The sequence below is a fragment of the Sorex fumeus genome, unplaced genomic scaffold (assembly GCF_029834395.1).
Source record: "Sorex fumeus unplaced genomic scaffold, SorFum_2.1 ptg000015l, whole genome shotgun sequence".
Taxonomy (NCBI): Eukaryota; Metazoa; Chordata; class Mammalia; order Eulipotyphla; family Soricidae; genus Sorex; species Sorex fumeus.
This window is the reverse complement of record NW_026606072.1, coordinates 4,664,192-4,677,363: the sequence shown is the minus strand read 5'-3', so window position 1 is coordinate 4,677,363 and position 13,172 is coordinate 4,664,192. Positions and strand designations below refer to the sequence as shown.

At 35.5% G+C, this 13,172-nt stretch overlaps 1 protein-coding gene across 2 annotated transcripts in view; it reads right to left on the bottom strand.

The window, feature by feature from the left end:
- Nucleotides 1–13,172, bottom strand: part of NIPBL (NIPBL cohesin loading factor) — a 215,362-nt gene that overhangs the window by 48,712 nt on the left and 153,478 nt on the right. For both annotated transcript variants that reach the window (XM_056112225.1, XM_056112227.1), the window contains exons 22-29: nucleotides 11,398–11,480; nucleotides 10,578–10,710; nucleotides 9,292–9,435; nucleotides 7,296–7,385; nucleotides 4,069–4,283; nucleotides 3,864–3,966; nucleotides 2,274–2,372; nucleotides 2,029–2,175 (exon numbers count right to left, since the gene is read on the bottom strand). In XM_056112225.1, coding sequence (XP_055968200.1) covers nucleotides 2,029–2,175; nucleotides 2,274–2,372; nucleotides 3,864–3,966; nucleotides 4,069–4,283; nucleotides 7,296–7,385; nucleotides 9,292–9,435; nucleotides 10,578–10,710; nucleotides 11,398–11,480 — 1,014 coding nt within the window. The remainder of the gene's footprint in view (nucleotides 1–2,028; nucleotides 2,176–2,273; nucleotides 2,373–3,863; nucleotides 3,967–4,068; nucleotides 4,284–7,295; nucleotides 7,386–9,291; nucleotides 9,436–10,577; nucleotides 10,711–11,397; nucleotides 11,481–13,172) is intronic.

The following is a 13,172-nucleotide window of genomic DNA, read 5'->3' as shown; positions in this document are numbered from 1 at the left end:
AGTCCTTCTCCAGACCATGTCCCCTGAAAAATGTGATTATTATCGATATGCAATAGAATATACTTCTATATTCTATCTATAGAATATGACAAAGTCCTACCATTTACTATAATGTACAGAGTAATGTACTAAGTGAAACAAGTCAGATGGGGAAAGACAAATACATGATTTTAGTCAAGCGAAAGATAAATAAATAAAACGAACAAAAAGCAAACAAAAACCACAAAATCTGAGAACATACTGTTGTTCCTATAGGGACAAAAGGATGAATGGTAGTTAAAACAGTGATGGAAGGCTGAGGTGACAGTGCTCAACCCCTTTTAAATTTTTTAGGAACCATGCCCATTGATGCTGGTGGTCAAAGGCCTCTCACTGACATTTCATTCCTTGACTCAATAGTGTGATGCTCAGGACCATCCCTGGCACCACATGATCCCCTCAAACATTGTGAGGATCTCTGAGTACTGAGCCAGGAGTAGCTCTCCTGTATTGTAGGTGTGGCCTCCAAGAAAAGAACAAAAGTAAACAGAAAGCACTGGACACTTAATGTGCAAAATTAATTAATTTCATTACGCCCTGCTCTAACCAAGGAATACTTTTGGATAAATTGCTAGAGAAGACATTAGAGTCTTTCAGAGCATTGCTTCTCAAGAATTTTCTGAATGTGACTACTTTCTGATTTTGTTTGCTATCTTGGCAGCAATGCCTTACAAATTAGCTCCCTAGTCTCATACTATAGTCTCATTAAAGTGCCCCAGGTAGAGAAACACTGCATTAGAGAAGACTATAGCATTATAGGAAGAAAAATTCTTCTACTATGTCCTTAAATTTGTTTAAACCAAGATTTTATGTTAATTAAAGATGAAAGTAATTATAACTTAGTTATAAAATATTCTGATATTAGTCTAAAGGTGATAAATTCTTGTCACTACAGGAATACCTCAATTTGTGCTAATGAATCAATATGGGTGTGTAGTTTGAGATGCTATAGATTTTTCATAATACCAACATTTCCTTTTTTTATTATTTTCAAGAAAATGCTTTAAATTACATAAAAAATTTCAAAAAGAGTATTTAAGTTTGTTCTTAAGACTCCAATGACTTTCTGGGTTCCTTTGCAGGTTATCTGTTTTGCCTCAATACAGCTTTTAGGAAATATGCAGATATACATAATTAAAATCTATTTTCAGATTTCATAGCTCCGTATTCAGCTCTCAGTAATTCTTCAGGTATATACATACATACATATACACATACAACACAAACACACACACCAACACACACACACACATAGACATATATAGACTCCTGCCCCAAATGTTTAACTATCTTATGTATTTTTAATCATTTATTCATTGAAAAAAAGATCAAAAGATAAAATAACCGAAGTAATGAAAACTTCTTGATTTATTTTTATAAAATTAAACAGACCTCTTTTAAATATTCACGGTCCTCCCATTGTTCATCGATTTGCTCGAGTGGGCCCAGTAACGTCTCCATCATGAGTCTTGTTACTGTGTTTGGCATATCAAATACATCACGGGGAGCTTGCCAGGCTTTGCCGTGAGGGCAAGATACTCTCGGTAGCTTGCCGTGCTCTCCGAGAGGGGCAGAGGAATCGAACTCGGGTCGGCCATGTTGGCAGCTTGTAAGGCAAACGCCCTACCACTGTGCTATCGCTCCAGCTGGAGCGATAGCACAGCGGGTAGGGTGTCTGCCTTGCAAGCAGTCAACATGGCTGACCCGAGTTCTTTTAAATATATTTTTTAGAAATGTTTTTTCGGAGAGCCCGGCAAGCTACCGAGAGTATTCGATATGCCAGACACAGTAACAACAAAGTCTCCAATGGAGACGTTACTGGGCCCGCTCGAGCAAATCGACGATCAACGGGAGGGTCTTTACCTTTACCTTTAGAAATGTTTTTAGTAATGGATTAAGGAATAGACATGTACAATTGACATATTTTTCAACAATAAAAATATTACTAGAACAGTAAAATCATATTTATGAGACATAAAGATAACATACCAATATTCTTTCAATCAGCATATCATAATACTGCTCAGCAAGCTGAGGTCGACAAAGGACAAATCGACCAAGTAATTCTACTGCTGCTTCTCTGACACTAGTGGAGTTATCCATCAATCGCCCATGAACTCCTCGCTGCATATCCAGCTAAAGAAAAACAAAGAACAAAATTTACGCTAAGTAGATCTAATGCTGCAACCTGAATATAAGCACAAATTAGGAGACTCATTTATGCTTTTCTTTACCCTTGCTAGAATACTGGGGTCTACAGCAACAACCTCAGATAAACACTTCATGGCTTTTGTTCTGACGGCAATAGCATTTTCACCAAGAACTCGTAGGATCTGCCAAATAAACATTCACATTTTCATAAATTTTAGAATAGTTAGTTAACAAAGCAGATAGAGAAACACTACATTATATTAGAACATATAAACATATAAAAGAAATAAAAAATGCTTTTTAAAAACTCTTATATTTTTATATTAGTAAAATTTAATTAATATCAGTAAAAGAACTGTTATCTTACAGATCAAAAGTTAAAAGTCAGTACATGTGCAAAGTGAGACTTTCTATTACTTAGGCTAGCTTCTACCAACGTTGGCAATTATTTCTAGAGAAGGTGCTGGAACTATGAGGGATTGAAAAGGTTGGGGTTGAGGGGAAATGTGGTAGTAGCCTCAGTTTCAGTTTCTATTTGTTTGCTTAAAGAAGGTATATTTCTTCACACAGTGGACTATTTATGGACTATGGCCATAAAAATGAAGTCATTCGATTTCCTGAAACATGGATGGATCTGGATAGTATCATGCTGAGTTGAAGTTAGAGGGCGAGGGTCTGACACAGAATGATCTCTCTCTTATGGGAGATATATAAAGAAACTTGAGGGAATAACAAATATCCAAAGGCAACAGAAAAAAAAAAGAGCAGAACTGATCTTCAGTAAGAAGCTGACGACTAGGGTGAGGGTGAGGGGAAGTTAGGAAAGGGAATATTAGGACATAGCGGGTAGGGTGGGGAGTGTTTGCAACAAAGGCAGCATGGGGAGCAGGAAGGGAATTGAAGATTTTGGTGAAGAAATTGGGCACTGGTGAAGGTACTGTGTTGGAACATTGCATGTCTGAAGCTTAATAAGTAATATTGAAATAAAAGTAATGAACAAAATTTTTAACTGTAAATTCAGCGATTCAATTTTTAAAAAAAACTTAAGAAAAATAAAGATAACTACTAGGGGCTACTAAGTGCCTCTGAAAACAAGGATGGTCAGCAAAATAAATTTGGGAAACTCTGTGCCCTTTCCATTATCCTGGCCTTCTCAATTAAAGCTAGTTTTTATAACACCTATAACTCATCTGCATGTAACTGTGGCCCTACTAAAATCTTGCAGTGTGTAACTTTATTATTCTAATTTTTTGGTTTTGGGGTCACACCCGGTAGTAGTCAGGGTTTGATCCAGGTGGCTGGAGCACCATATGTGATGCTGGGAATTGAACCTTCTGGCTCAGCTGCACACAAGGGCAGTGCCCTACTGGCTATATGATTATCACTCTGGCCTCCAAAATGTGTAACTTTAATCAAAAAACAGTTACTATGCGATAACTGTGCAATAATAAGTTTATGACATCATTCTACCATGTGTGTATATTTATACAACTATATATTTATCTGTAAATAATCAATATGTAAGGGGATTTCAAAGATATTTTAACAAATATGAATACAGGAATAAGTATTACATTATTTTTTGAAATATTTGCTCTCAAAAACAAATGTACTATTCCATAATTATTCAAAATTAGAAAAATCAATGTATCAAAAATTCTGTTTGAGTTTACCTGTGTCAAATAAATATCAAAACTCTGGGCGAAAGGCCTCATAGAGGCCAAGTATCGAACAATCAAACAAGCATCATCATAGTCCACAGTATCAGAGTTCATCCTGTAACAAAAAGTCATCAAAGTTTTATTTAATTTTCACAAAGCAGTTAAATAAATATTAAAATAATTGAAAGAGTAAACATGCTTTCTCTCTGGATCTTACTTTAAAGTGCTGAACTGAGAAGGTGTGGTTTTGATAATACTTCTAAGAAACTTTTTCCTATTTTCAGCTCGATGCATAATTTGACCGGTTGTCTCAACTTCCTTTGCATGATGTGTTCCTTCAGATGACTCTTCATCTTTTTGTGATTTCATTGCCTTTTCTGTCTCCAGTGTTGTGTCACGAAACCACTGGGCTATATAAAATTTACGAGAAAACTGGAAGAGAATTATGTAGACTTGAGCTTGATGAAATTTCCAATTGACTGCTTAAAGTACACCCAATCATGAACAGAATAGTAAGATTTACTTTCAAACATCAGAGAAAAATAGATTTTAAAGATGAAATTGTGCCAGCTGGGACAAAATGAAAAGATCTTGAGGTAAATATACTAAATGAAATAAGGAAGAAAGCCAACTAATGGATGTTTGCAGTCATATGTGGGATATAAATAAGTCAACTAAACTAGCAACAAACAATAAAATTTAGCAAAAACTCCTGTTACAAGAAGGGAAGGAGGGGAGACTGGGCTAAGAGGAATAGGTAGAGGTAGATACCTATTTTTTGGGAGGGACAAAGATTAGGGGCACAATCCAGTGGTGGTCTGGTAACATATAGCAGAGCCAGGGACTTGAACTAAGGTCAGAGGTCAAGGTAGCCACGTGCAAGTCATGTGTACTCTCTCTCTCCAGTCCTAGGGGAATCTTATGATGGTGGATATGGCAAATCCTATATACTTACAGATGTGTTAAGTTATACCCTTAAAATTCTATAACACTGCAAACTAATGATAACAAAAGAGGAAAAAATAAAATTAAAAAAAAAAACTTAAAGAAAGTTAGAAAGCTCAGACTGTGAATGATAAAACTTACTTTATTTATTCCCAATTTTCTGTCAAAGGTAATTTGATAAATACAACCACTTTAAATCTACAATATATCTTTGAACTGCTTCATACTTATGGACAGTATCATACATCAGTAAAATCAGAAGGTGGGTCAACTAGAATAGTTTAAAAATGGTTTTAAAATCCAGGTATTCAGTTATAGAAAGGTTGAAAACCATAGATTTAGAACAAATAAACTAGGGGATCATTTTGTTTTTAGAACAAAAACAAAAATGTTGAAATGTTAAAAGTAGGAGACATCAATTCTTTCCAAAATCTCACTTTAACTTCTTAAGAAATACACAGCAAACTATTACTATATTTTACGCTGAAGCACATCTGTAATCTGTTCCTTTTCTTTCAAACTGAAAATTTATCTCCAACTTCTTTTGATTACAAATTTCATCAGTAACAATAAAAAAAGCGGGGCAGGAGCAATAGCGCAGCGGGTGGGGCGTTCGCCTTGCACGCAGCCAACATGACCGACACAGGTTCGATTCCCAGCATCCCATATGGTCCCCCGAGCACCGCCAGGAGTGATTCCTGAGTGCATGAGCCAGGAGTAACCCCTGAGCATCGCCGGGTGTGACCCAAAAAGCAAAAAAAAAAAAAAAAAAAAAAAAAAAAAAAAAAAAAAAAAAAAAAAAGCACTGCATTAATTATATCATATCGTTTCCTAATATGAATTTTATATCGTTTCCTAATATGAATTTTATATATGAACTTTTCCTCATATTCAGTAGCATTAAGATTATTTTAAAATATATGGAATTCTAGAGTTCTTCTTGTATGTTTTGTTCTCGGCGATACACAGGGGTTACTCCTGGCTCTGCACTCAGGAATTACTCCTGCCAGTGTTCAGGGGACCATAAGGGATGCTGGGAATCGAACCCGGGTCAGCCACATGCAAGGCAAACGCCCTATCCACTGTACTATCACTCGAGCCCCCTTCCCAAGGTTTTTAAAACTTTAACTTATGACTCCTTTTTGGCTTACAAATTCTGTGTTAGAAGGGAAACGCCAACCTAGCAATGCTTAGGGGATACTTTTGGTAGTGCTTGAGTCACTGACCACACAGCTTTGAAGAGTGAACCCAAGACTTCTGATGCAAAGAATATACTCAAGCCCATTAAGTGATCTGTCTGGCCCATTTCCTTAGACATTTTTACTTCATCATAAACACACTGGTATGAAAAACTGATATACTGGGGTCGGAGTGATAATGCAGTGGACAGGGCATTTGCTTTGCACATGGCCAACATAGTTTGATCCCCGGCATCCCATATGATTATCAGAAGAGTGTGCCAGGAGTTAGCCCTAGGAACTGTCAGATATCCCCAGAAACAAACAACAAAAAAAAAAAAAAAAAAGAAGAAGAAGAAGAAGAAGAAGAAGATAAATAGCTTTTGTGGTTTTGGACCACATCTGGCAATACTCAGGGCTTACTCCTGGCTCTGCACTCAGAATTATTGCTAACAGTGTTGTTCATGGGCCATATGGGATGTTAGGGATTGAACCTGCCTGGATAAGCCAAGTGCAAATTTACCTCTGTCAAATAAATATCAAAGCACCCTATTCACTGTATTATCTCTCCATCCCCAATAAATGTATTTTGAAATTGAATTTTATGATTTTTCATGACTCCCACATTAAAATTATGAGACCCTACTTAAGATACAGCAGCAACCCAATTTAAGAAATTAGGATCTATAACTGTACCTCACAGTGATTCACTAATAAAAAAAAAAAAAGAAAAAAAAAGAAATTAGGATCTAAGAGCCAGGGTGATGGTTTAGCAGCTAAGGAGTTTGCCTTGCACACAGCCTGTCCAGGTTTGATCCTCAGCACGTCAGATGGTACTCAAGTCTGCCTGGAATAATTCCCGAATGCAAAGCCAGGAGTAACTATTCTGGCCCCAAAACAAAGAAGTTAGGACATAGCCTAATCTCAAAGATAAACAATGGATGGACCAAGAGATATTACAGTGGGTAAGGCACTTGTCATGCATGCAGCCAAAACAATTCAATTCCTAGAACCACATACGGTCCCTCAAATAGTGCCAGAAGTGATTCTTGAGCTCAAAGCCAGGGGTAAGCCCTCAGCACAGCTGGGTGAGGACCCCAAAACAAATAAAAGACAACCAATGAAAATATTTTCAGGTATTCACTGTCATATACTTTTAAAATACTCCAAAATTTCAACTAGAATTTCGTATTCTCTTCATTTCAAATATCAGTATTTCAAATAACTTTTCATCTTTATAATACCTTACAATTTTCTTTCAAACTCAGTGTAAATAAATATACGGTTATCTCCCCCAAAAAAGGGCTAAGGAAAATCTTACCACTAATGAAGGATCAGTTTCAGTGTTTTCATCCAAATAATCAAGCAATGCTTTTTGCAACTGCTGGATTTCATCTTCTCCTCCTGAAACCTAAAAAAACAAGATAGATAAAGTATGAAAATAAAAGTAACAAAATACTAATACTTTTGGAGCTGGCTTATGTTTGGAATGCTTCTAAGTGGTGCTCAAGGGGACTAGGGGACCATTCCCAGAGATTCTTGGGCAACACAGGTCTGAGTTTCAATGTGAAACACCCTAGGTGCAGTGCTGAGGCCATCTGGCCACCCTGGTAGTGCTTGGGGGCAAAAGGCCTATGTGTGGCAATGCTCAAGGAGCCAAGTGATGCCATGAATCAAACAGGGATCAGTTGCTTACAAAGTATACTTTCTAAACCTGTATTCTCCCTGGCCTCAAATATATTCTTTATTTTTACAAACCATACATATCATATTTCTTTAGAGATCAGGAAAGAGGAGAAAGTTCAAAAGGCTGGAGTCCAAAGTTTGTTCCTTGACATCTCATGGTAGTCCTCTGAAGCACTGTTGGAAGCTGAGGTAGAGAGCAGCAGCCTCTGGGCACCATAATCAGGTGTGGTCCCTCACCACCTCAATCTCATCACCCAATTATCAGAATGTGTTAAAGGATTTTTTTTTGTGTGGGGAGGAGGGAGGCACATATGGCAGTGATCAGGGAGATTCCCAGCTCTGTGCCTAGGGATCACTCCTAATGGTGCTTGACAGACTAATAGGTGTGGGGAATGAACACAAGCCTCATGCACGCAAAGCATGTGCTACTGAGCTCTCTCTGGCTCTTGTTTCCTATTTGGAAAAAAAGGACAAATCTCCAAGGTTTTAAATAAAAAGATCTATTAAACAGAAAGTTATTACTTATATTATCATATGTTACAGGTATCCGGCATACTGTCTGAAAAGAACATTCCGGAAGGAAAATATTTTCATTTGCAATTAGTAAGTTTTCTAGTGTATATAATTTATAGGGTAATTTGAGGCAAATTTCTAATGTCCATCATGGATATGGATGAGTGAAAAAAGTAGGAGGGAAGTGAAGATAATTATATATGGTAGGACTTAAGATTATTTATTTACCTTCCCATTTCTGTAAGGAACCTTTAGTGTTACTAGCACCCTTATAAAAAAATGAAGCAATAAAATACACTCCAACATGAAAGCTGAGAAAAAGTGAAATGAAAGGCCTTCCTCAGCTTTTACAATATAAAAATAACACTCAAAAGTGCAAAATAATTGGATTTAGGCATAAAAAAATCACTGCTTCAACTAAAAAATAAAATTTACTCACTCGAAAAACATGTATCATAAATTCACAACAGAAGTTTACAAAACTAAGAATTTATATAAATAATTTTATGTGTTTTTTAGTTTTCTTTCTGGGCCACATTCAGTGATACTCAGGGCTTCCTCCTGGCTCTGTGCTCAGGAATTCCTCCTGGTGGGCTCAGGGAACATATGAAATGCTGCGAATTGAATCTGGGTCACTTGCATGTAAGGCAAGCACCTTACTTGCTGTGCTAGCTTTCCAGCCCTGAGGATTTATATAAATAATTTAAAAGTTTCTATTATATATTATAATTATTTTTCAAAGGCCTTTCTGTGTGGAGCTTTTGAATGCCCATTCATTTTCATAAATATTTTTTAAGTACAGATTTTAATTTGAATCCTCAAAATGAAGCTCAACACTAATATATTTACTATTAATATATTATATATAATATGAGAGGGTGCGTTCTTATTTTAAATAGTTTTATTTAAAACTACCATAAAGGGTTGGAGCAATTGTTTAGTGGATAGGGCTCTTCCCTTGCCTATGACGGGGTTCAACACCCGGGAACTCCCAGAAGTGATTCCTGAGCAGAAAGTCAGGAGGAAAACCTGAACACAGGTAGGTATGACCCAAAGACCAAACAAACAAAAACCTAGCGTATCATTTATCCTGGTAATTTCATTCCTTATTTCAATACCTGTTTTAAAATTCGTTCTATAGACCCTTGATCCATTTTGCTTGTAACGGCATCTTTCCTCAGTCGTGCAGCAACAGTTCCAAGGTAATCAAGAGATGCTACTCTTAAAGCCATCTCTGTTGACTTGTTACTGAACTGGTGCACCTAAAATTCAAAATAAGATTTTGATTTAATTGATTTAATAATATTTGATAGCAATTCATTATATAAATTCCAAGTCCATGTTGTACTATTTAAAATTTCAACATTATTTTTCTTGTTTAGAATTTCTAGAACCTAGAATTTTTTTATTTCAAAAAGAACTACAGTTCAAACCTCAAGTGTTATATTCTCAACTACTGTAAAAATGGTTTTTACGGGGTAAAAGAGCTAGCTCAAAAGGCTGAGTACATGCTCTATATGCAAGAGGACTACATTCTGTTCCTTCATTGCTATCCTATGAGCATTGCCAGGAGTGAGTCCTGAGCACAGAGGTGGGAGTAGTCAGTAAACATTGCCAGGCAACACTCAAAAAGAAAGAAAATAAATTACCAAGAGGTTTTTTAAACTGGAATTCTGATTTCTCTGAAATATTTTGATTTCAGAATATTAAGGTATTTTCCAGTTTACAAAATGTTTGGTTCTAAAAGCTTTGTAATAAACATGTTCAAACATAGCTTAAAAATAAAAATAAGGGACCAGAGAGACAATACAGCAGATGAAGTACTTGCCATGGACATGGCCAATCTGCGTTTGATCTCTGGCACCCCATACAGTTCCCTGAGCCCCACCAGGTGCTATCCCTGAGCATAGCCAAGAGTAAGTCCTAAGAACTGCTGGGTGTGGCCCAACAACAAAAACAAACAAGCGAAAGAATCACAATCCCAATTCCCTACTCTATTACATCTGTATTATAGGATGACCCAAAGTATAATATAAATTTACTGAAGATGAGAACGTTTCATGCTTTGCAATGAATTAACGATAGTAATTAATGACTGGGTCTCTAGATGGTTTTATGTAACAATACTGCCAAATTCCCCAAATTTTTTTTTAAATTTTATTTTAATGTCCCCAAAGATTTTTTAATCAAAGTATTCTTATGTAATGAAATGAAAGCACCAAAATCACATTTCACTTTTCTCTAGGTCGGACAATATTGTGTACAGAATGCACATGCAAAAATAGAGATGCAATGGTCATAGTTCCTTACACATTTTTAAAGAATTCATCATCTGTGAATCAGAGTACATCCTCATTATGTTGTCTTCTAGTAATCTAATAATCTTTAAATGCTATACTCTTACCAACAGTCTCCCTAACAAACTAAGGAGTAGTTCAGCAGCTGGCCATTCAGGCTTATTGACTGTTGAAAGAAGGTCCTGAACAAAATTTTCAAATAGTGGTCTGTAATCTTCTTCACCTTGTTTACTACCACATCTGTTCAAAGATAAATAATAAAGGACTGTGAATTTAAGTGATATATTCAGCAACATAAATTTTTTAAATGACGTTTTCTCTTCTTTATGTAAGTAAATATGACTTAAAGTCTATTCCCATTTTTTTCCTAGAGAATTCATATACTGACATGTAAATTTTACTTTCTCATAAGTATAGTATTTTGAAAAATGACTTTCTCTTTTTAAAGTATTACCACTTTCTTAGGAAACTTAAATAAAATTCTCTACATAAACTTTCATAATTAGATTGTCCCAAAATTTGATAAAAAATTTTAATTAAATTTATGAAAATTTCAATTTAACACAAACTTTTGGAGTCTTGACATATTAAGAAGCTCACAACATTTAAAAATTTTAATACTCTAACACCTGATTTTTATTATAATCATTATTTTTAGAAGTAAAACAATTATAGACATTATTATGAGAAAGAGAAGAAAGAGCATGAGCTTCTCTAGAGGGCAGACAGCCATGAGAGTACAATTCAAGTTGATATGTGGTCTAAATGCCTAATTTTTAAATATCAAGAAATCATGGGTGTAAGATCTATTAAAGGTTCGATAACAGCATATTATAACAGTAAAATTGGAATAATCTTCTAAAATTATACATGAATTCTTTTCTATACTGGGAAACATAAAACCCAGAAAATGTTCATTTTACTCACTTTTTCAGGAAGATAGAAAGGAAGTTTTGTGCTGTTCGCATTGCTGTTTCATAAGAGTTGGTAATGACAACATCTTGGTCAACCTAGATTAAGAAAGATTTAAATAAAAAAATTAGTAAGAAATTATTTGGACAAAAACCTTTTTTTTAATTTTTTTTTTTTTCAGTTTTTGGAGTTAGGGTTTACTCCTGACTCTATGCTCAGGAATGACTCCTGGCAGGACTCATGGGACCAGATGGGATGCGGGATGCTAGAGATTGAACCTGGGCCAGCTGCATGAAAGTATCCTACCTGATATACTATTGCACTGACCCCATTAAACATTTAAGAACTAAAATGCATAAACTGTGTGTGTCTGTGTATTTAAGAGAAGTTATAACTAACATACTAAATGTACTGGAGGATTTTTTTTATTCTTTAAGAGAGAACAATGAGATTATAATAAATGAGGTTATGTCAATAGCTGCTTATCATGATGTAGGTCAGAACAAAATTTTTTTTATATGTTATCTGTTTAATTTATATTATTCTCTTCCTCCTAGTTATTTTTTTAAAATTTTTATTAGTGAAACACCATGAGGTACAGTTGTAGATTTACAAATTTTTGTGCTTGGGTTTCGATTATACAATGATCAAATACCCATCCCTCCACCAGTGCCCATTTTCCACCACCATGGATAATATCCCTCCCACCCCCATCCCCCCATCCTACCCTGCCTCTGTGGCAAGGCATTCCCTTTACAACAAAGTTTTTTCGTTTAAAAAATCTGATTGAAAAAACAGTAAGAAAATTTAAAAAATTTAAAAAAAACACGCTATGCTCAAAGTTTTTAAAACACTCAAAGGATAAAAAGAAAGTACAATCTTTTCAATAGAATTGAATGATTGGGATACAAAGAATCGATTCTAAGTTGTGGGAACTTAGATGGTGAATAGATAGATCCCTGAATTTAAGTCCAAATATCACATGGCCCCAAAATATCACCAGGTTCCCCAAGCTCCCCCCCAAAAAACAAAAAACCCATCAGGACAAAAACATGATCTAAGTTTAAACTTACCAAGACTAGGTAAAATGAAAAATTATAATACCATTTTGTTGAGCAAATTGTCAAGTTCCAGTAATATTAAAAAAAATCTTTATACACTATGATATGACTATTCTACTTCTCTACTTCTAACAGCATATTATATTATACACGATAGTGTATCGATGTTGCTTCATGTTGCGATAATACTGTATGATATGTTTATTATACCAAGTCAAAAAGAATCTGGTAAAAGTTGTATTAAAAATGGTGAGGGACTAGTAAGGCAGTACATCAGGTAGGGCACTTGCCTTGCATGCAGCTGACCTGGGTTTCATCTCGGACATCCCATATGATCTGCTGTGCACTAGCAGAAATAATTCCTGAGTGCAGAGTCAGAAGCAGAAATCCCTGAGCATTACTGGGTGTGGCCAAAATACAATAACAAAAAAAGGGGGGCTGGGAGATAAAAAATTGCCATGATGCTATCTTAAACTAAGAAGCTTCTGTACCTCCAAAGAAACAGTGACCAAAATACAAAGACAGTCTACAGAATGGGAAAGAATATTCGCCGAATACACATCTGACAAGGGGTTGATATCAAGGATATACAAAATACTGGTTGAACTCCACAAGAAGAAAACATCCAACCCCATCAAAAAATGGGGCAATGAAATGAACAGAAACTTTCTCAAAGAAGAAATCCGAATGGCAAAAAAGCACATGAGAAAATGCTCTACATCATTAATC